This window comes from Ascaphus truei, chromosome 5, assembly GCF_040206685.1.
Source record: "Ascaphus truei isolate aAscTru1 chromosome 5, aAscTru1.hap1, whole genome shotgun sequence".
Classification (NCBI taxonomy): Eukaryota; Metazoa; Chordata; class Amphibia; order Anura; family Ascaphidae; genus Ascaphus; species Ascaphus truei.
Genome location: NC_134487.1, coordinates 5,791,848 through 5,815,853, shown reverse-complemented (window position 1 = coordinate 5,815,853; position 24,006 = coordinate 5,791,848). Strand labels below are relative to the sequence as shown.

At 53.6% G+C, this 24,006-nt stretch overlaps 1 protein-coding gene across 4 annotated transcripts in view; it reads left to right on the top strand.

Annotated features, from left to right (window-relative positions):
• The first annotated feature begins 3,132 nt into the window (after positions 1-3,132).
• The window catches only part of CCDC136 (coiled-coil domain containing 136), a 137,166-nt gene continuing 116,292 nt past the window's right edge, over positions 3,133-24,006 (top strand). For 2 of the 4 annotated variants that reach the window (XM_075599270.1, XM_075599271.1), the window contains exons 1-3: positions 3,134-3,414; positions 17,101-17,196; positions 22,268-22,459. In XM_075599270.1, the coding sequence (XP_075455385.1) occupies positions 3,366-3,414; positions 17,101-17,196; positions 22,268-22,459 (337 nt within the window). In that variant the 5' untranslated portion in view covers positions 3,134-3,365. Of the gene's footprint in view, positions 3,415-17,100; positions 17,197-22,267; positions 22,460-24,006 lie in introns of all 4 variants that reach the window. The other 2 variants (XM_075599268.1, XM_075599269.1) reach the window with 2 other exon arrangements.

The window sequence follows — 24,006 nt, the reverse complement described above, 5'->3', positions numbered from 1 at the left end:
CAAAGATATCCACCCCATGTATAACCGGAGGATAAAGGCTGGTGATGGCCAGCAAGCTCACACTGCAAATGTTATCGTTGGAATTCGTGAGTGCAATTCTAACAGTCTCTGTTATATGGTTTTTAGTAAACGTTTTATACAGTATTATGCTGTAGCATTTTCTTTATTTTCCCTTTTCATATGTCCCCATACATTGCCATAACATCACCCCAACTCAAGCGGCATAAGTGAAGTATTCTTCCATTAGATAGAAGAGGTGTCAACGTGAGACATGACCCCATCACCTAAACAGTACAGGACTCTCAATCACAGTCACAGAGTATGTATCTATTATCACTCACTCTTACTAATGCACGTGTATTAGCAGGTGGGTGGTTTGTATGCCCCAGGTATCCGTTACCTTAAATAATTGGGCACATCGAGGGGGTCACAGTTCTTTTATTGTTACAGCAATGTTTTGAAGCGAATGTATATTCACGGGACTATATACGTACACTTACCCGGAGCACCAGCGCCAAAGAGGACTTTCTTCTCCATATGAAGGTGACAATGATTACAAGATTTGTAAGACACCTTGTATAGATCCTTATTATGACATGAACTGAATCCACAGGAGATATGGGACGAGAGATCCTAAGTCTTTAAGCACGAGGGATCTATCCACAAAAGTGATCAAGCCATCAACAGGAGATTTCACCAGCAACAAAGGAAAGGGATCTTACAGTAAGGGCAGTTACAGTGTGGGATTCATTACCCATGGAGACTGTGATGGCAGATACAAGAGATTTGATCAAAAAAAGGTTGGACATCTTTTTAGAAAGGAAAGGTATACAGGGATATACCAAATAAGTATACATGGGAAGGATGTTGATCCAGGGAGTAATCCGATTGCCAATTCTTGGAGTCAGGAAGGAATTAATTTTTCCCCTTATGAGATATCATTGGATGATATGACTCTGGGGTTTTTTGTTTGCCTTCCTCTGGATCAATAAGTAAGTATAGATATAGGATAAAGTATCTGTTGTCTAAAGTATCTGTTGTCTATATTTAGCATAGGTTGAACTTGATGGACGTACGTCTTTTTTCAACCTCATCTACTATGTAACTATATGTAGCCAGGTCCCCTTCGGTTCCCCGAAACTCCCGTTCCCCACCCTTTACCTCCGCTGCCAGGGGGATGTTGCAAGGGGGGGGGGGCGACAGGCTCACTTTGCAGGGCGCCGCCGTGTCTGTGTGCGCGCGCATATGCGAAGGTTCGCGCGCATATGCGAAGGTTCGCGCATGCGCAGATGCGAGTGCAGCCGCCATGAGAGTGTTGCGCATGCGCAGGAGACAAGGCGATATATTTTTGCGCGCTGGGGGCGTCGAAGTCAGTCAGGATCTGGACAGAGAGGGTACAGGTAGGGTCCCGGGGGCAGTGCTCCTTTGAGCTAGGCCAGATTCCCCTCCTAGGTCCCAGATAGATCCCCTGAGCCACAGTAGATGTGCTGAGCGGTGTATGCTGTAGGGGAAGGCCTTAGGTAGGGACCCTTTCCCAGTAGTAAGGCAACGCCAGACGCATATGCTGCAGGGCATTATCCCTGAGGGGGAATTGCGGCCTGTGCCAGTGAGCAAGCCAAGACTTCAAGAGAGACTATTTATAGGGGTACCATCCAGCTGGAGGCCCCTCCAGAGGCATCGGCCTAAGGATCCACCCAGGAGGGGAGCAGCAGATTCCGGCGCGGATCCGCGCCGCTGATCCCCGGAGCTCTACGATTTGTCCTGGTCTGGACTGAGACCAGGGAGGTATTGTTAAAGCGCACCAACGGGCCCCAACACACAGAGGGAAGCGCGGTATCCCACACACACTCTTTGGGGGAGGGACTGGCTTGTGGACATTACGAGGATAAGTGCCCAGGCACTCCGGTACTTTGGGGGTTCCACTTTGGGGTGTTGTTGTGGGACAAGGCCCTGCTGGGTTATGTTGAATGCTATATGTTCCTATGTGTTCAGTAAATCTTATAGTAATATACCTGTGTGTAATTATTGTGTATATAGGTTCAGGTGAGGGGCTCCTCCCACTACGCTGGGATCCCTCGCCGGTGGAGGCGCTGCACCGTGAAGATAAGTATACCCCAGGCTCCCAGTGGCGGGGCCTCAGTCCTCCTGGTAACCAGACAGGTAGCGGCAGCTCCGGTAGCCTCTTGTTAGGGGTTTGGAGGGCTACACATGTAACTATGTAACATGTAACTATGTAACATGTAACTAAGTAACATGTGATCAAACCATGAACATGTGATCTACCGTTGTGTTCCCAGCCATACAAATCTGTGCAGTGATCCCATTGTGGCTGTGCTATAATCTGTCAAATTCTGACTCTTCCCCCCTCCCTCTGTCTCTCTAACCCCATCCCCACCCTCTGTCTCTCTCACCCCCTCACTCTGTCTCCCCCTCCCCTCCCTCTCTCACCCCCCACCCTCTGTCTCTCTCACCCCCTAACTCTGTCTCCCCCTCCCCTCCCTCTGTCTCTCTAACCCCCTCACTCTGTCTCCCCCTCCCCTCCCTCTCTCACCCCCCCACCCCCTCTGTCTCTCTCACCCCCTAACTGTCTCCCCCTCCCCTCCCTCTGTCTCTCTAACCCCCTCACTCTGTCTCCCCCTCCCCTCCCTCTCTCACCCCCCCACCCTCTGTCTCTCTCACCCCCTCACTCTGTCTCTCCCCCCCCCACCCTCTGTCTCTCTCACCCCCTCACTCTGTCTCCCCCTCCCCTCCCTCTGTCTCTCCCCCCCCCCACCCTCTGTCTCTCCCCCCCCCCCACCCTCTGTCTCTCTCACCCCCTCACTCTGTCTCTCCCCCCCCCCCCCACCCTCTGTCTCTCCCCCCCACCCTCTGTCTCTCTCACCCCCTCACTCTGTCTCCCCCCCCCCCACCCTCTGTCTCTCCCCCCCCCCCCACCCTCTGTCTCTCTCACCCCCTCCCTCTGTCTCTCCCCCCCCCCCCTGCCTCCTCCTAGTCTCCTCCCTCTGGCTGCTGTATTTTCTCCCTGACAAATCGCTGTTTTTTTCTCTGCACTCACTTCTCTCTCTCTTCTTTTCTACTCTTTCTCCCTGCCTTCCCTCCTCTCTCCCCCATTCCCTCCCTCTCTCCCCCATTCCCTCCCTCTCTCCCGCATTCCCTCCCTCTCTCCCCCCATTCCCTCCTCCCTCCCCCTGCCTTCCCTCCTCTCCCTCCCCCCCCTCCCTCATCTCCTTCCCTCCCCTCTCTCCTGTCTCCTTCTTCCTTCTCTGTCTGCTTCTGTTTTTTCTCTCTGCTCTCATTCCTCATTTATTTTCATTCTCTCCTTATTCTCTCCCTCTCCCCTCTCTCGCTCAGTCACAGCCGCAGTAATGGGGGATGTAGATGGTCAGAGCTCTGGCAGAGCCCAGCAGATGACAGGTCAGTGACGCCCCCTCCCCCCCCCTCCATCTCCCCCTTCCCTCTCTCCCCCCTCCTCCCCCCACATTTCTCTACCCCTATCTTTCCTCCTCACTCCCCCTCCCTCTCTCCCCCTACCGCCCCTCTCTCGATCGAAACCCCTCTCTCCCCTCTCTCCCCCCCTCTCTCCCCTCTCTCCCCCCCTCTCTCCCCTCTCTCTCCCCTCTCCTCATGCCCCCCCCCCCCCCCCCCCCGTCTCCTTTTTTTCTTGCCCCTGAGGGTGTTGGATGATGAGCCCAGGAAGCGGTTACCTTCCCCCAAATGATTAAGATGCTTTTAGATATCTGCATAAAAAGGTCTCTTTCTACTGCTAGTATAACGTGATGATAACCTACCTCCTGGGTGCCCATTGCCTTTATAGTTACAATGTAGCCACATGTAGAATGGCACAAACAGGGGGTGATTTCACTGGATAACACAGGACCCCCATATGTAACGGTTACAGGGTCATACATGGCAAACACATGATTTCTCTATTCTGCACGTGTGCCCGTGGGGGGAGACGTTTCGCCCCAAAAACAGAGAATGGAAAACGTTCAGCACAAAGCAAAGGGTTAAAGCAGCAAAACAGGGACAATCCTATGTGTTTAAATAAATCCGTCCTGTAGTGTTAGATAATAACACTGTCTGCATGTTCTTGTTTATCTCCCAACGCCATATGTAAGGGTTTCTTACAAGTACCGACCATCCTGTGGTTGCTATAGCAACCACTCAGAAAGTGACATCCGTATCCTTGTGTGAACCCGGCTCTGACACGCACCTTCCCCGTGTCACACACCGCAGCCGGCGGCTCTGACACGCACCTTCCCCGTGTCACACACCTTCCCCGTGTCACACACCTTCCCCGTGTCACACACCGCAGCCGGCGGCTCTGCCACGCACCTTCCCCGTGTCACACACCTTCCCCGTGTCACACACCGCAGCCGGCGGCTCTGACACGCACCTTCCCCGTGTCACACACCTTCCCCGTGTCACGCACCTTCCCCGTGTCACGCACCTTCCCCGTGTCACACACCTTCCCCGTGTCACGCACCTTCCCCGTGTCACGCACCTTCCCCGTGTCACACACCTTCCCCGTGTCACACACTGCAGCAGGCGGCTCTGACACGCACCTTCCCCGTGTCACGCACCTTCCCCGTGTCACGCACCTTCCCCGTGTCACGCACCGCAGCCGGCGGCTCTGACACGCACCTTCCCCGTGTACACCGCAGCCGGTGGCTCTGACACGCACCTTCCCCGTGTCACACACCGCAGCCGGCGGCTCTGACACGCACCTTCCCCGTGTCACACACCGCAGCCGGCGGCTCTGACACGCACCTTCCCCGTGTCACGCACCTTCCCCGTGTCACACACCTTCCCCGTGTCACGCACCTTCCCCGTGTCACGCACCTTCCCCGTGTCACGCACCTTCCCCGTGTCACGCACCTTCCCCGTGTCACGCACCGCAGCCGGCGGCTCTGACACGCACCTTCCCAGTGTCACACACTGCAGCAGGCAGCTCTGACACGCACCTTCCCCGTGTCACGCACCCTTCCCCGTGTCACACACCGCAGCCGGGGGCTCTGACACGCTCCTTCCCCGTGTCACACACCACAGCCGGGGCTCTGACACGCACCTTCCCCGTGTCACGCACCTACCCCGTGTCACACACCGCAAGCCGGGGCTCTGACACGCACCTTCCCCGTGTCACACACCACAGCCAGGGCTCTGACACGCACCTTCCCCGTGTCACACACCGCAGCCGGGGCTCTGACACGCACCTTCCCCGTGTCACGCACCTTCCCCGTGTCACACACCGCAGCCGGGGCTCTGACACGCACCTTCCCCGTGTCACACACTGCAGCAGGCAGCTCTGACACGCACCTACCCCGTGTCACACACCCCCGTGTCACACACCGCCGCCGGGGCTCTGACACGCACCTTCCCCGTGTCACACACCCCCGTGTCACACACCGCCGCCGGGGCTCTGACACGCACCTACCCCGTGTCACACACCGCAGCCGGCGGCTCTGACACGCACCTTCCCCGTGTCGCACACCGCAGCCGGCGGCTCTGACACGCACCTTCCCCGTGTCGCACACCGCAGCCGGTGGCTCTGACACGCACCTTCCCCGTGTCGCACACCGCAGCCGGTGGCTCTGACACGCACCTTCCCCGTGTCTCACACCGCAGCCGGGGCTCTGACACGCACCTTCCCCGTGTCACACACCACAGCCAGGGCTCTGACACGCACCTTCCCCGTGTCACACACCGCAGCCGGCAGCTCTGACACGCACCTTCCCCGTGTCATGCACCTTCCCTGTGTCACGCACCTTCCCCGTGTCACACACCGCAGCCGGGGCTCTGACACGCACCTTCCCCGTGTCACACACTGCAGCAGGCAGCTCTGACACGCACCTTCCCCGTGTCACACACTGCAGCAGGCAGCTCTGACACGCACCTACCCCGTGTCACACACCCCCGTGTCACACACCGCCGCCGGGGCTCTGACACGCACCTTCCCCGTGTCGCACACCGCAGCCGGCGGCTCTGACACGCACCTTCCCCGTGTCGCACACCGCAGCCGGCGGCTCTGACACGCACCTTCCCCGTGTCGCACACCGCAGCCGGTGGCTCTGACACGCACCTTCCCCGTGTCTCACACCGCAGCCGGTGGCTCTGACACGCACCTTCCCCGTGTCACACACCGCAGCCGGCGGCTCTGACACGCACCTTCCCCGTGTCACACACCGCAGCCGGCGGCTCTGACACGCATCTTCCCCGTGTCACACACCGCAGCCGGCGGCTCTGACACGCACCTTCCCCGTGTCACACACCGCAGCCGGCGGCTCTGACACGCATCTTCCCCGTGTCACACACTGCAGCTGGCGGCTCTGCCACGCACCTTCCCCGTGTCACACACCGCAGCCGGCGGCTCTGACACACATCTTCCCCGTGTCAACACCGCAGCCGGCGGCTCTGACACGCACCTTCCTGTGTCACACACCGCAGCCGGCGGCTCTGACACGCACCTTCCCTGTGTCACACACCGCAGCCGGGGGCTCTGACACGCACCTTCCCTGTGTCACACACCGCAGCCGGGGGCTCTGACACGCACCTTCCCCGTGTAACACACCGCAGCCATCCTGCTACTCTGCCACGCACCTTCCCCGTGTCCACACACCGCAGCTGGGGGCTCTGACACGCACCTTCCCCGTGTCACACACCGCAGCCGGCGGCTCTGACACGCACCTTCCTGTGTCACACACCGCAGCCGGCGGCTCTGACACGCACCTTCCCTGTGTCACACACCGCAGCCGGGGGCTCTGACACGCACCTTCCCCGTGTAACACACCGCAGCCATCCTGCTACTCTGCCACGCACCTTCCCCGTGTCACACACTGCAGCCGGCAGCTCTGACACGCACCTTCCCCGTGTCACACACCGCAACCGGCGGCTCTGACGCGCACCTTCCCCGTGTCACACACCGCAGCCGGCGGCTCTGACACGCACCTTCCGCGTGTCACACACAGCAGCCGGCGGCTCTGACACGCACCTTCCCCGTGTCACACACAGCAGCCGGCGGCTCTGACACGCACCTTCCCTGTGTCGCACACAGCAGCCGGCGGCTCTGACACGCACGTTCCCCGTGTCGCACACCACACCCGGCAGCTCTAACACGCACCTTCCCCGTGTCACACACCACACCCGGCAGCTCTGACACGCACCTTCCCCGTGTCACAGTGACAATCTCTTTAGGGAGGTCCCTGCACCCAGATTTATAGGGTAACCCCAGTTTCCCAATTCTAAGTGTTTGTGCTGATTGACTGTAAATAGGTGCGGTGTAAATAGGCGCGGTGTACCTGTAAATAGGCGCGGTGTACCTGTAAATAGGGGCGGTGTGCCTGTAAATAGGGGCGGTGTGCCTGTAAATAGGGGCGGTGTGCCTGTAAATAGGGGCGGTGTGCCTGTAAATAGGCGCGGTGTGCCTGTAAATAGGGGCGGTGTGCCTGTAAATAGGAGCGGTGTGCCTGTAAATAGGAGCGGTGTGCCTGTAAATAGGAGCGGTGTGCCTGTAAATAGGCGCGGTGGGCCTGTAAATAGGCGCGGTGGGCCTGTAAATAGGCGCGGTGTGCCTGTAAATAGGCGCGGTGTGCCTGTAAATAGGCGCGGTGTGCCTGTAAATAGGCGCGGTGTGCCTGTAAATAGGCGCGGTGTGCCTGTAAATAGGGGCGGTGTGCCTGTAAATAGGGGCGGTGTGCCTGTAAATAGGGGCGGTGTGCCTGTAAATAGGGGCGGTGTGCCTGTAAATAGGGGCGGTGTGCCTGTAAATAGGGGCGGTGTGCCTGTAAATAGGGGCGGTGTGCCTGTAAATAGGGGCGGTGTGCCTGTAAATAGGGGCGGTGTGCCTGTAAATAGGGGCGGTGTAAATAGGGGCGGTGTGCCTGTAAATAGGGGCGGTGTGCCTGTAAATAGGGGCGGTGTAAATAGGCGCGGTGTGCCTGTAAATAGGCGCGGTGTGCCTGTAAATAGGGGCGGTGTAAATAGGGGCGGTGTGCCTGTAAATAGGGGCGGTGTAAATAGGGGCGGTGTGCCTGTAAATAGGGGCGGTGTGCCTGTAAATAGGGGCGGTGTAAATAGGGGCGGTGTGCCTGTAAATAGGCGCGGTGTGCCTGTAAATAGGAGCGGTGTGCCTGTAAATAGGCGCGGTGGGCCTGTAAATAGGCGCGGTGGGCCTGTAAATAGGCGCGGTGGGCCTGTAAATAGGCGCGGTGGGCCTGTAAATAGGCGCGGTGGGCCTGTAAATAGGCGCGGTGGGCCTGTAAATAGGCGCGGTGGGCCTGTAAATAGGCGCGGTGGGCCTGTAAATAGGCGCGGTGGGCCTGTAAATAGGCGCGGTGGGCCTGTAAATAGGCGCGGTGTGCCTGTAAATAGGGGCGGTGTGCCTGTAAATAGGGGCGGTGTGCCTGTAAATAGGGGCGGTGTGCCTGTAAATAGGGGCGGTGTGCCTGTAAATAGGCGCGGTGTGCCTGTAAATAGGCGCGGTGTGCCTGTAAATAGGCGCGGTGTGCCTGTAAATAGGCGCGGTGTGCCTGTAAATAGGCGCGGTGTGCCTGTAAATAGGCGCGGTGTGCCTGTAAATAGGCGCGGTGTGCCTGTAAATAGGCGCGGTGTGCCTGTAAATAGGGGCGGTGTGCCTGTAAATAGGGGCGGTGTAAATAGGGGCGGTGTGCCTGTAAATAGGGGCGGTGTAAATAGGGGCGGTGTGCCTGTAAATAGGGGCGGTGTGCCTGTAAATAGGGGCGGTGTGCCTGTAAATAGGCGCGGTGTGCCTGTAAATAGGCGCGGTGTGCCTGTAAATAGGCGCGGTGTGCCTGTAAATAGGGGCGGTGTAAATAGGGGCGGTGTGCCTGTAAATAGGGGCGGTGTAAATAGGGGCGGTGTGCCTGTAAATAGGGGCGGTGTGCCTGTAAATAGGGGCGGTGTAAATAGGGGCGGTATGCCTGTAAATAGGCGCGGTGTGCCTGTAAATAGGCGCGGTGTGCCTGTAAATAGGCGCGGTGTGCCTGTAAATAGGCGCGGTGTGCCTGTAAATAGGCGCGGTGTGCCTGTAAATAGGGGCGGTGTGCCTGTAAATAGGGGCGGTGTAAATAGGGGCGGTGTGCCTGTAAATAGGGGCGGTGTAAATAGGGGCGGTGTGCCTGTAAATAGGGGCGGTGTGCCTGTAAATAGGGCGGTGTAAATAGGGCGGTGTAAATAGGGGCGGTGTAAATAGGCGCGGTGTGCCTGTAAATAGGGCGGTGTAAATGGGGCGGTGTAAATAGGGGCGGTGTAAATAGGGGCGGTGTGCCTGTAAATAGGGCGGTGTAAATAGGGCGGTGTAAATAGGGGCGGTGTGCCTGTAAATAGGGGCGGTGTGCCTGTAAATAGGGGCGGTGTAAATAGGGGCGGTGTGCCTGTAAATAGGGGCGGTGTAAATAGGGGCGGTGTGCCTGTAAATAGGGGCGGTGTGCCTGTAAATAGGGGCGGTGTGCCTGTAAATAGGGGCGGTGTAAATAGGGGCGGTGTGCCTGTAAATAGGCGCGGTGTGCCTGTAAATAGGGGCGGTGTGCCTGTAAATAGGGGCGGTGTGCCTGTAAATAGGGGCGGTGTGCCTGTAAATAGGGGCGGTGTGCCTGTAAATAGGGGCGGTGTGCCTGTAAATAGGCGGGGTGTGCCTGTAAATAGGCGCGGTGTGCCTGTAAATAGGGCAGTGTGCCTGTAAATAGGGCAGTGTGCCTGTAAATAGGGGCGGTGTGCCTGTAAATAGGGGCGGTGTGCCTGTAAATAGGGGCGGTGTGCCTGTAAATAGGGGCGGTGTGCCTGTAAATAGGGGCGGTGTGCCTGTAAATAGGGGCGGTGTGCCTGTAAATAGGGGCGGTGTGCCTGTAAATAGGGGCGGTGTGCCTGTAAATAGGGGCGGTGTGCCTGTAAATAGGCGCGGTGTGCCTGTAAATAGGCGCGGTGTGCCTGTAAATAGGGGGGGTGTGCCTGTAAATAGGGGGGGTGTGCCTGTAAATAGGGGGGGTGTGCCTGTAAATAGGGGGGGTGTGCCTGTAAATAGGGGGGGTGTGCCTGTAAATAGGGGGGGTGTGCCTGTAAATAGGCGCGGTGTGCCTGTAAATAGGGGCGGTGTGCCTGTAAATAGGGGCGGTGTGCCTGTAAATAGGGGCGGTGTGCCTGTAAATAGGGGCGGTGTGCCTGTAAATAGGGGCGGTGTGCCTGTAAATAGGGGCGGTGTGCCTGTAAATAGGGGCGGTGTAAATAGGCGCGGTGTGCCTGTAAATAGGGGCGGTGTGCCTGTAAATAGCGGCGGTGTGCCTGTAAATAGGGGCGGTGTGCCTGTAAATAGGGGGGGTGTGCCTGTAAATAGGGGGGGTGTGCCTGTAAATAGGCGCGGTGTGCCTGTAAATAGGCGCGGTGTGCCTGTAAATAGGGGCGGTGTGCCTGTAAATAGGGGCGGTGTGCCTGTAAATAGGGGCGGTGTGCCTGTAAATAGGCGCGGTGTGCCTGTAAATAGGCGCGGTGTGCCTGTAAATAGGCGCGGTGTGCCTGTAAATAGGCGCGGTGTGCCTGTAAATAGGCGCGGTGTGCCTGTAAATAGGCGCGGTGTGCCTGTAAATAGGGGCGGTGTGCCTGTAAATAGGGGCGGTGTGCCTGTAAATAGGCGCGGTGTGCCTGTAAATAGGGGCGGTGTGCCTGTAAATAGGGGCGGTGTGCCTGTAAATAGGGGCGGTGTGCCTGTAAATAGGGGCGGTGTGCCTGTAAATAGGGGCGGTGTGCCTGTAAATAGGGGCGGTGTGCCTGTAAATAGGGGCGGTGTGCCTGTAAATAGGGGCGGTGTGCCTGTAAATAGGGGCGGTGTGCCTGTAAATAGGGGCGGTGTGCCTGTAAATAGGGGCGGTGTGCCTGTAAATAGGAGCGGTGTGCCTGTAAATAGGGGCGGTGTGCCTGTAAATAGGGGCGGTGTGCCTGTAAATAGGGGCGGTGTGCCTGTAAATAGGGGCGGTGTGCCTGTAAATAGGGGGGGTGTGCCTGTAAATAGGCGCGGTGTGCCTGTAAATAGGCGCGGTGTGCCTGTAAATAGGCGCGGTGTGCCTGTAAATAGGGGCGGTGTGCCTGTAAATAGGGGCGGTGTGCCTGTAAATAGGCGCGGTGTGCCTGTAAATAGGGGCGGTGTGCCTGTAAATAGGGGCGGTGTGCCTGTAAATAGGGGGGGTGTGCCTGTAAATAGGCGCGGTGTGCCTGTAAATAGGCGCGGTGTGCCTGTAAATAGGGGCGGTGTGCCTGTAAATAGGGGCGGTGTGCCTGTAAATAGGGGCGGTGTGCCTGTAAATAGGGGCGGTGTAAATAGGGGCGGTGTGCCTGTAAATAGGGGCGGTGTAAATAGGGGCGGTGTGCCTGTAAATAGGCGGGATGTGCCTGTAAATAGGGGGGATGTGCCTGTAAATAGGGGGGATGTGCCTGTAAATAGGGGGGATGTGCCTGTAAATAGGCGCGGTGTGCCTGTAAATAGGGGCGGTGTGCCTGTAAATAGGCGCGGTGTGCCTGTAAATAGGGGCGGTGTGCCTGTAAATAGGGGCGGTGTGCCTGTAAATAGGGGCGGTGTGCCTGTAAATAGGGGCGGTGTGCCTGTAAATAGGGGCGGTGTGCCTGTAAATAGGGGCGGTGTGCCTGTAAATAGGGGCGGTGTGCCTGTAAATAGGGGCGGTGTGCCTGTAAATAGGGGCGGTGTGCCTGTAAATAGGCGCGGTGTGCCTGTAAATAGGGGCGGTGTGCCTGTAAATAGGGGCGGTGTGCCTGTAAATAGGGGCGGTGTGCCTGTAAATAGGGGCGGTGTGCCTGTAAATAGGCGCGGTGTGCCTGTAAATAGGGGCGGTGTAAATAGGGGCGGTGTGCCTGTAAATAGGGGCGGTGTGCCTGTAAATAGGGGCGGTGTAAATAGGGGCGGTGTGCCTGTAAATAGGGGCGGTGTGCCTGTAAATAGGGGCGGTGTGCCTGTAAATAGGGGCGGTGTGCCTGTAAATAGGGGCGGTGTGCCTGTAAATAGGGGCGGTGTGCCTGTAAATAGGCGCGGTGTGCCTGTAGATAGGGGCGGTGTGCCTGTAAATAGGGCGGATATTTATTTTTCAAATAAATTAATTTGATAAACTCTGTGTTTCTGTCGGTGACTTGATCCATGGTGTGATAGTCCTGATCTCCTGTGACAGACACTATATACTGTATGTATATGTAGCCAGGTCCCCCTCGCGTGTAGTCAGGTTCCCCCCCCTCGCGCACTCACCCCCTCCTTCCCAGTTGCGAGCGCGCGTGTGGATCGGGCTGGAGCGGAAGCATAGTGATCCCTGGTAGCTAGGGACGCGATCGCGTTGCCACCGGCCCGGCGGCTCGGGAAGCAGGGCGCCGCATACACAGGGCTGTTGCGCATGCGCAATGGCAGTGCACAGCGCGGGAGGCTCAGACAGCCCGCGCATGCGCGAGAATAGACTGCCAGCCCCCAGGGTGCTTAGGGGCAGAGACACCTGACGCCAGGGAGCCAATCAGAAGGCCGGATTCCCCTGCTCCCAGTTAGATACATTTCGCGGGGTTTTGCAGCTACGCAGGCACTCAGGATCCGGACCAGCTAGGGGTAAGAGGTGGATGCAGGGGTCAGTGACCCTCTGCATAGGCCAGCAGCCCCCAAGGTCCCAGTTAGGTCCTGAGTCACCTAATAGCTTGTGGAGCTTAGGGACAGGCCCTAGATAGGGACACTGCCCCATTATTTGGTCAAGTAGTCAGGGACACAGAGCGGAAGCCGTGCGGCCCCGCGAGGTGGGTTCTGGGCTCAGAACACCACCCAAGACCCTAAGACTAGGAGAGACATTGTTCGCGCTGGACTTTCAACCCACGCGGTGTGGAGGACAACGTCGGATCGTGCGGATTGATATCGCGGTACCCGTGGCTGGAGCCCGGGCAGGTAACCTGCAACTCATGTGCACCAACAGGCCTAGAGGTTTTAGTGACTGCGCAGTCACCCATTGACTATCTCTGTAGGAGTACGGGACATTGGGTGGGGTTCTTGGGACACTGGGTGGGATCACCTGGTGTCGGGGAATCGTCCTGCGAGACGTCACCACGGGTAGTGTCTCCTCGTGAGAGGGACACAGGTTATGATGTTATGTAATGGATTATGATATTCTCTATGTTCGTAGTAAAGCCCTTAGTTATATATAATCACTGTGTGTGTAGTTTCTTATTGGGTTCCTATGTAGGGTCATTCTACACTTCCCTAGAATCCTACATAGGTGGAGGCGCTGTAAACGAAGATCCGTTCCAGAGGATTCACCCCAGGCTCTCATTAGCGGAGGCTCAGACCTCCTGTGAGCCTGCAGGTATACGCACCACACCGGTAACACCACATGTTCTACTCACCCACACTACATATGAGATTGGGTGGGGTGGAATACCCGTTACATATATTATCACTATATACTGTATGTATCTTGTCACTATATACTGTATGTATCTTGTCACTATATACTGTATGTATATTGTCACTATATACTGTATGTATCTTGTCACTATATACTGTATGTATCTTGTCACTATATACTGTATGTATCTTGTCACTATATACTGTATGTATCTTGTCACTATATACTGTATGTATCTTGTCACTATATACTGTATGTATCTTGTCACTATATACTGTATGTATCTTGTCACTATATACTGTATGTATCTTGTCACTATATACTGTATGTATCTTGTCACTATATACTGTATGTATCTTGTCACTATATACTGTATGTATCTTGTCACTATATACTGTATGTATATTATCAATATGTACTGTATGTATCTTGTCACTATATACTGTATGTATATTGTCACTATATACTCTATGTATCTTGTCACTATATACTGTATGTATCTTGTCACTATATACTGTATGTATCTTGTCACTATATACTGTATGTATCTTGTCACTGCTAAAATTGAACACTCTTCACATTCACCGTTTGAACATTTGCACAATCATTCTTTGTCATGTGAGAGCCCCCCCCCCCCCCCCCCCCCCCTCCCCAGACCTTTTTTGTTTTACATTATATACATAGAACTACGGGATAAATTATTTGGGGTATTTCTGCCGTTCATCTCGTTCCGATAGAAATTGGATCTCATATTATTGGTTAAGCCATTACCCCTATCCGTCCGGCTCGGTCCCCTGGATTTCCCATTTATATTCCCCTTTTTGTGGCTAAAATGGCAAAACTGTACGGTAAAATGTGTACCTGGAAATATGTATTCAATGTGAAATGTGTTCCGTGTATTTCTGTGTGTAACGCCTGTATGCCCGCAGACCTGGCCAGTCCCCAGTACTGAGTTGGGTAAGGGTATAACACGCACCCACAGCAGTGTGGGCGTGCCCGGAGTGTGGTAAGTTGCGTTGCCGGGCCTGGTGAGAAAGGGTTAACGATATACTTGCTGAGTCCGGGGTGCCAGAAGTCGGAGGGTAATTGTCCAAGAGCCGTGGGTCAGGGGCAGGAGAGAGCAGCGTAGTGAGGTCCAAAGCAGAGTCCAGGGATAGCGAGGTACACGTAGTCAAACAGAGCCGAGATCAAATCCAAAGGTATCGAAACAGGGGCAGGGACAAGAGCTGTAACAGAGAACAGAGCTGGGCATAGACACTGCACACAGGAGCCACACAGAAGCTATGCAGAGCAAGGACTGAGAGGGCAGACTGGGGTTATAAAGGAAGGAGGGCCAATGGTAGCAAGGGGTGGAGCGGAGGCCTGTCTGGGTGAACGCAGGGAGAGGTAGGAGAGCAGGGAGGGAGACAGGGGTGTGATTCATGGCAATCGCCTGCAGCCGATGGGGGGCGGTGCCAGCGGCGCGGGAGGGCTGATAAGAAGATCGAGTGCGCGCACCCTCTGTAAGGCTGCTGTGCGCGCACCCCGGTCGCGTGCGTGAAGATGTGGCGTGCGCCGCGGAGGAATGGCTCGGCGTGGGGGCGGGACAGGTGAGAGGCCGAAGGAGCGGGGAACCGGGGTAGAGAGCCGCCGTGGAGCCTGAGGTGACGGGGACCCGCTGAGAGGCGCGTGTCCCCTGATCCATTACACTGTGCCTCCTGTGTGCGCCGGGCGGGTAATTCCTTTATCCAGCCTGCACACAAAGGAATCCGGGGGTATGTTAAGCAGGGGGGAGGTGCAGTGCTGCGGGCAATGCGAGTGTGGGGGGCCCTCAGGTTTAGGAGGCACTGACTCGCACAGAGGACTCTTTGTCCTCCCCAGACACTGAGGAGCCGATTTCTGCGGAAGAAATCCAGCCGGCTATGGGAACCGTTGCTGGATATGAGCCAATAGTTGATGTTCCCATTGGCTGGTTCAAAATCCCTGCTCTCCTTAAGCCCGCCCCTGTGGGCTGTCCTAGCCACACCACCCCCGGCTCGGATTGGTTCATGACAGGCGAGCCCTCACTCTACGATTCACCAGCGGGAAGTATCCGTGCTGTGATTGGTTGCGGTCCCGCATTTCTATGAAGACGGGAAAGTATGTAAAGGGGAGCCGATCTGAGCTCCACAGTCTCCCCTGGAGTTAGCGTGTAAGCTAACAAAGTGGTGTGCTCCGTGGGTTTGCTGGAGACACCTCAGAACGAGGCTCGATGCCGATCCGAGGTCTGGAGATACCGGAACCTGCAGATGTGGTAGTACTCCTGGGTAAGCCTGCCGAAGCGGTGCCCGGCACCTCGCTAGTTAGGATTCCCCCCTGTTTAGATGAGTGCAAGCTCTTTTTCTGTACTTGTGCTGTGCTTGTTGACTCCAGTTGAAATAAAGTTGCTTTATTTAACTCCTTCCTTCTGTCACGCGCTTGGTCCCAGTGAATTGTCCTGGTCTCCCGTAACAAACACTCAATTGGGTAAGGTAGTAAAATCAAAGCGGGATGGATATATTTTCTCTACTCAAGGACTTGGGTTAAGTGAAAGTGTGGGTAAATGGTAGATTTAATAAAGATACATGTAAGGTTATGCATTGGGGAAGCAAGAATAAACTACCTACCAACTTAATTGAAGAAACTTAGGTCAATCCTTTATGGAGAAGGATTTAGGAGTGCTTGCAGACAGCAGTCTTAACAATAGTGCTCAATGTCATGCAGTAGCTGCAAAAGCTAAAAAGATAATATCATGCATAAAACGGGTATACAACAAACGACGGAGAAGCCCAATGCTACGTCCAATATGACAAAAATACACAGTAAAATACTTATATATTCTCTTGAAAAAGGGTCATTTAGTTTAACTCTTTGGCCAAAGTGTTGTAAGCCTGCGAGCCACGTCAAGGCAGACACCTGCTCGCAAGTCCTAACACTACCAGACAAAATTCTCATTTACCTCTATTAGGAGGGAGAAAGACCACAGTGGATCTATATCCAGTAGAATGAAAGGACCTACTAACTTGGGAAGTGGGGGGGGGGGGGGCAGACTTAAAACCTGGGAAGGAGGAGCCACCAACCCCCAACAGCTGAGAATAGGTTAACAAACAGGTATGGATGGAAGGGCAGATGGCATCATTTTGCCACAGTATAAACCCTTAGAAAGAACACCTGAAATATGGAGTACAGTTGTAAGTACCACTCCATTAAAAAAAAAAAACATTATGTAATTAGAAAAAGTACAGATAAGAGCCACTAAATTAATAAAGGGGATGAAAAATTTGACATGAGGAGAGGCTATCAGAAATTACATTTGTTCACATTAGAAAAGAGGTGTCTAGGAATGGATAAGATTACTACTGTAAATACAAATATATTCCAGGTCACTACCGGTTTCCGTCACTGGATCGTCTTACACAGAATGGCCAATACTTTGTGCAAAATCCTTCACTTGAATTTATCCAGAAAATTTAAATCAGTTGGGGGATATTTATAAAACCCCTCCGGTTATCACAGAAATGATAGGATTGTTTTCTGCGATAAATCTGGTGTTGTGTTTGTCCCAGAATTGCTGTCCATGTCCTCCCTCTCTCTTACGGTCTGGTGTTTGTTGGTTATATCTCTCTCTCTCTCTCTCTCTCATTTCCACAATATAGCCAGTGCTAAACTGTGCAGTGGGTTTAATGGATCCCCTCATCTCTCTCTCTCTATCTGCCAGGGTCCAGCCCGGGCACAGGTAGCTCCGGCCACTGGCTGTCTCAGCCCCTCAATGGGATGGATCCTTTGTACTCCAGAGAGCTGTTGAATGGTGAGTGTAAGTAACACCTATGGAATCTGTTCTATCAAATCTCACTCATCTCAAGTGAATCTCCCCGTCCTCACTATCTGACATAGGATCTAACTCATTCAAGTCAGTCACACTCTGTGGGAGTGGGACTCGCCCATTGAGAAGTTAGTCTCAATGTCACTTTTGGAGGACAGTCTTGCTCATTGGGAGGTAGTGTCACTTTTGGGAGGTAGTGTCACTCACTGGAGGGTACTGTCACTCACTGGAGGGCAGTGTCATTCATTGGAAGGTGGAGGGGTATGTGAGAGGAGGGGGAGAGGAGGGAGGTGGGGGTATGGAAAAGAAAGGAGAGGGAGGAGGGTTTGAGAGAGATGGGGGTATGAGAGAGGAGGGGGCAAGAGGTTTGAAAAAGGAGGGGGCAATGGGTAAGAGAGAGGGGTATGGGAGATAGAGGACGGGAAGAGAGGTATTAGAAAAGAGGCGGGAGCAGTATGAGAATGAGAAGGGGGAGAGGAGTATGATAAAGAGGAGTAAGAGAGGAGAGTGAAGTATGAGAGAGAGGGGAAAGGGAATGAGGGTATGAGAGTGAGGAGAGGGAGGGGTGCGAGAGAGAGAAGGGTGAAAGAGTGGTATGAGAGAGGAGGAGGCGAGGGGATATGAGAGAGGAGTGAAATGGGAATATGAAAGAGAGGAGAGGGTGGTATGAGAGGGAGAGAGATGTATGAGAGAGAGGAGGGGGTGGTATGAGAGGGAGAGAGATGTATGAGAGAGAGGAGGGGTGGTATGAGAGGGAGAGAGAGGAGGGGGTGGTATGAGAGGGAGAGAGATGTATGAGAGAGAGGAGGGGGTGGTATGAGAGGGAGAGAGAGGAGGGGGTGGTATGAGAGGGAGAGAGATGTATGAGAGAGAGGAGGGGGTGGTATGAGAGGGAGAGAGAGGAGGGGGTGGTATGAGAGGGAGAGAGATGTATGAGAGAGAGGAGGGGGTGGTATGAGAGGGAGAGAGAGGAGGGGGTGGTATGAGAGGGAGAGAGATGTATGAGAGAGAGGAGGGGGTGGTATGAGAGGGAGAGAGAGGAGGGGGTGGTATGAGAGGGAGAGAGATGTATGAGAGAGAGGAAGAGGAAATATGGGTATAACAAAGAAGAGGGGGAGAGACGCAAGCGAGAGAGAGAGGCGAGAAGTTGGGAATATAAGGCTGCGTCCCCGCTGGCGCTGAGCGTCCCCACTGGCGCTGAGCGTCCCCGCTGGCGCTGAGCGTCCCCGCTGGCGCTGAGCGTCCCCGCTGGCGCTGAGCGCGCTGTGCGCTCGGTGCTTGCCGCTGTTACTTATGTGGAAGTCCCCGCTCACGCGGCGCGCTCGTGCACACACGCTCACCCAAGTTTGGCGCTTGAGCAGACAAAAAACCTGACTTTGATGCAGGTACTGTGAGAGTAAGGAAGTAGTGGTGGCACTGTGAGAGTGTGAGTAAGGAAGTAGTGGTGGTACTGTGAGAGTGAGAGTAAGGAAGTAGTGGTGGTACAGTGAGAGTGTGAGTAAGGAAGTAGTGGTGGTACTGTGAGAGTGAGAGTAAGGAAGTAGTGGTGGTACAGTGAGAGTGTGAGTAAGGAAGTAGTGGTGGTACTGTGAGAGTGTAAGTAAGGAAGTAGATGTGGTACTGTGAGAGTGTGAGTAAGGAAGTAGTGGTGGTACAGTGAGAGTGTGAGTAAGGAAGTAGTGGTGGTACTGTGAGAGTGTAAGTAAGGAAGTAGATGTGGTACTGTGAGAGTGAGAGTAAGGAAGTAGTGGTGGTACTGTGAGAGTGTGAGTAAGGAAGTAGTGGTACTGTGAGTGTGTGAGTAAGGAAGTAGTGGTGGTACTGTGAGAGTGAGAGTAAGGAAGTAGTGGTGGTACTGTGAGAGTGAGAGTAAGGAAGTAGTGGTGGTACTGTGAGAGTGTGAGTAAGGAAGTAGTGGTGGTACAGTGAGAGTGAGAGTAAGGAAGTAGTGGTGGTACTGTGAGAGTGTAAGTAAGGAAGTAGATGTGGTACTGTGAGAGTGTGAGTAAGGAAGTAGTGGTGGTACAGTGAGAGTGTGAGTAAGGAAGTAGTGGTGGTACTGTGAGAGTGTAAGTAAGGAAGTAGATGTGGTACTGTGAGAGTGAGAGTAAGGAAGTAGTGGTGGTACTGTGAGAGTGTGAGTAAGGAAGTAGTGGTACTGTGAGTGTGTGAGTAAGGAAGTCGTGGTGGTACTGTGAGAGTGAGAGTAAGGAAGTAGTGGTGGTACAGTGAGAGTGTGAGTAAGGAAGTAGTGGTGGTACTGTGAGAGTGTGAGTAAGGAAGTAGTGGTGGTACTGTGAGAGTGAGTAAGGAAGTAGTGGTGGTACTGTGAGAGTGTGAGTAAGGAAGTAGTGGTGGTACAGTGAGAGTGTGAGTAAGGAAGTAGTGGTGGTACTGTGAGAGTGTGAGTAAGGAAGTAGTGGTGGTACAGTGAGAGTGTGAGTAAGGAAGTAGTGGTGGTACAGTGAGAGTGTGAGTAAGGAAGTAGTGGTGGTACTGAGAGAGTGTGAGTAAGGAAGTAGTGGTGGTACTGAGAGAGTGTGAGTAAGGAAGTAGTGGTGGTACTGTGAGAGTGTGAGTAAGGAAGTAGTGGTGGTACTGTGAGAGTGTAAGTAAGCAAGTAGTGGTGGTACTGTATTGTATGTCTTTATTTGTGTAGCGCCAAAAGTGTACTCAGCGCTTCACAAAGTATACAGTACAGGGAATTATTATTATACAATAAGTGCAGCAAATCAGACAATAGGAAAGGAAATCCCTGCCCCGAAGAGCTTACAATCTAAGATGTTTAATGGGAGACTTACAGAGACAGCAGGCGAGGGAGTAAGTGCTGTAGATGGCAGTGCTTGGTCACAATGTCTGGTAGGAGTGACTGAGTGTGGGACATTAGCCATGAGGGCAGGCTATTGGGATGCTTGATTTGTGGGGTAAAATTTAAGGAAGGTCAGTGTTAAATGAAAAGGTTAACACCATTTACAGGGGAAGAGGTGTCAGGGAGGCATGAGTGAGATCAGGTGTGTGTGTCTGGCTTCAGGCTTAGGGGAGCTCCCCAGCAGCAGGAAAGAGGAGATAGAGGATGTGTGTGTGGGTGTTTTTTATTGAGGGGTAAATAAGTTGTTGGGAGAGAGGTGTATAAATAATGGTGCAGTGGGGAGTGGGGAAGTTGGAGAGAACAGAAATGCTCACAAAGGAGTGAGGAAACAGTAAACAGAAAAAGAAATAGGGAGGGCATAGTGAGATGCAGGAGGAGAGAGTTCCAAGGTACTGGAGGATAAAAGTGTACAAATAATTCACAGATGTTAAAAGTTAATGTCTCACAGTGGTAAAGTTGTAATGCAGAGTCCAGATCTTCCTCCAATCTTCACCTCCAATTTCAACTCCAAAATTAACTCTTGTAGGCACTTTTGATGCTACAAAGCCTTATGGCTAAACAGCCATGCTACAGTGACTTAAGTACCCTATTCACATGCATTTGACTAACACTTAAGGGAGGGGTTTGTCTAATCAACTCAGACATACCAAATAGTTAATTAGATGATCATTTATCTCTCAATTGATAGGAATCAGCTCACAAACATACCCCAAAAGCCAATTAAATCTTCATTTCTCTGGTTGGTAGAATGCAGCTCAATGACACATACCTGTTTGAAGAGATAAATCAGAATGTTAATCCAGATATTCAGAATGTATCCATGATGAAAGATAGAAATAAAACATCCAGAGATATGAACTCCAAAATTAACTCTTGTAGACACTTTTGATGTTACACAGCCTTATGCTGTGAGAGTGTGAGTAAGGCAGCAGTGGTGATACTGTGAGAGTGTGAGTAAGGCAGCAGTGGTGATACTGTGAGAGTGTGAGTAAGGAAGTAGTGGTACTGTGAGAGTGTAAGTAATTAAGTAGTGGTACTGTGAGAGTGAGAAAGGAAGCAGTAACACTGTGAGAGTCTAAGTAAGGAAGCAGTGGTACAGTGAGAGTGTGAGTAAGGCAGCAGTGGTGATACTGTGAGTGTAAGGACGTAGTGGTGGTACTGTGAGAGTGTGAGTAAGGAAGTAGTGGTGGTAGTGTGAGTAAGGAAGTAGTGGTGGTACTGTGAGAGTGTGAGTAAGGAAGTAGTGGTGGTACTGTGAGAGTGTGAGTAAGGAAGTAGTGGTGGTACAGTGAGAGTGTGAGTAAGGAAGTAGTGGTGGTACAGTGAGAGTGTGAGTAAGGAAGTAGTGGTGGTACTGAGAAAGTGTAAGTAAGGAAGTAGTGGTGGTACTGTGAGTGTGAGTAATGAAGTAGTGGTGGTACTGTGAGAGTGTGAGTAATGAAGTAGTGGTGGTACTGTGAGAGTGTAAGTACGGAAGCAGTGGTACTGTGAGTAAGGAAGTAGTGGTGGTACTGTGAGTGTGAGTAAGGAAGCAGTGGTATTATGAGTAAGGAAGTAGAGGTACTGTGAGAGTGTGAGTAAGGAAGTAGTGGTGGTACTGTGAGTGTGAGTAAGGAAGTAGTGGTGGTACTGTGAGAGTGTAAGTAAGGAAGTAGTGGTGGTACTGTGAGAGTGTGAGTAAGGAAGTAGTGGTGGTACTGTGAGAGTGTGAGTAAGGAAGTAGTTGTGGTACTGTGTGAGTGTTGAGTAAGGAAGTAGTGGTGGTACTGTGAGAGTGTGAGTAAGGAAGTAGTGGTGGTACTGTGAGAGTGTGAGTAAGGAAGCACTGGTGGTACTGTGAGAGTGTGAGTAAGGAAGTAGTGGTGGTACTGTGAGAGTGTGAGTAAGGAAGCACTGGTGGTACTGTGAGAGTGTGAGTAAGGAAGTACTGCTGGTACTGTGAGAGTGTAAATAAAGGTGCAGTAATAGTGTCTCTGTTACAGGGTGCTGAGGTGCTTTGCACCTCTGTAGGAGAGAGATTGGAGTGTGAACGTGGTATAGTGGTTAAAGCTCTGGTTCTGTGAGTTCCGTTCCAGTCTTGTCCACTAATCCTGAGTAAGTGACTACTCTCAGTAGATTGCAAGCTCTGTGACGTGTCTGTAACAGGGAAGTGTAACCTGTGGCTGCTCGGTAACTCTCCGTCTCTGCTCTCAGACTCGGAGGATGAAGAATCCCCAGACCTGGGCTCAGAATCTGGGGATCGTCCATGCGGGTCGGCAGGGGGCCGGGGCAGCATTCTTCTGCAGAGCCAGGACCTGAGGACCCAGATCATCCAACTGCTGACCGAGCTGGAAGAGACCCGGGAACTGGCCCTAAAACATGAGGACAGCTTCCTGGAGATGCAGGGTAACCACAAGAGCTAGCACTCCAACACAGGGAGAACAACAGGAGCTGACACTCAAACATGAGGACAGGTGCCTGGAGAGACAGGGAACCACAGGAGCTAGCACTCCAACACAGGGAGAACTACAGGAGCTGACACTCAAACATGAGGACAGGTGCCTGGAGAGACAGGGAACCACAGGAGCTAGCACTCCAACATAGGGAGAACTACAGGAGCTGACACTCAAACATGAGGACAGGTGCCTGGAGAGGCAGGGAACCACAGGAGCTGACACTCAAACATGAGGACAGGTGCCTGGAGAGACAGGGAACCACAGGAGCTAGCACTCCAACACAGGGAGAACTACAGGAGCTGACACTCAAACATGAGGACAGGTGCCTGGAGAGGCAGGGAACCACAGGAGCTCGCACTCAAACATGAGGACAGGTGCCTGGAGAGGCAGGGAACCACAGGAGCTGACACTCAAACATGAGGACAGGTGCCAGGAGGCAGGGAACCACAGGAGCTGACACTCAAACATGAGGACAGGTGCCTGGAGATGCAGGGAACCACAGGAGCTGACACTCAAACATGAGGACAGGTGCCAGGAGAGGCAGGGAACCACAGGAGCTGACACTCAAACATGAGGACAGGTGCCTGGAGAGGCAGGGAACCACAGGAGCTCACACTCAAACATGGGGAGAGGTGCCAGGAGAGGCAGGGAACCACAGGAGCTGACACTCAAACACAGGGAAGGCGTCCAGCAGGAGAACTATAGGAGCTGACACTCAAACATGGGGAGAGGTGCCAGGAGAGGCAGGGAACCACAGGAGCTGACACTCAAACACAGGGAAGGCGTCCAGCAGGAGAACTATAGGAGCTGACAATCAAACTTGAGGACAGGTGCCTGGAGAGGCAGGGAACCACAGGAGCTCGCACTCAAACATGAGGACAGGTGCCTGGAGAGGCAGGGAACCACAGGAGCTGACACTCAAACATGAGGACAGGTGCCAGGAGGCAGGGAACCACAGGAGCTGACACTCAAACATGAGGACAGGTGCCTGGAGATGCAGGGAACCACAGGAGCTGACACTCAAACATGAGGACAGGTGCCAGGAGAGGCAGGGAACCACAGGAGCTGACACTCAAACATGAGGACAGGTGCCTGGAGAGGCAGGGAACCACAGGAGCTCACACTCAAACATGGGGAGAGGTGCCAGGAGAGGCAGGAAACCACAGGAGATGACACTCAAACACAGGGAAGGCGTCCAGCAGGAGAACTATAGGAGCTGACACTCAAACATGGGGAGAGGTGCCAGGAGAGGCAGGGAACCACAGGAGCTGACACTCAAACACAGGGAAGGCGTCCAGCAGGAGAACTATAGGAGCTGACACTCAAACATGAGGACAGGTGCCTGGAGAGGCAGGGAACCACAGGAGCTCGCACTCAAACATGAGGACAGGTGCCTGGAGAGGCAGGGAACCACAGGAGCTGACACTCAAACATGAGGACAGGTGCCAGGAGAGGCAGGGAACACAGGAGCTCGCACTCACACATGAGGACAGGTGC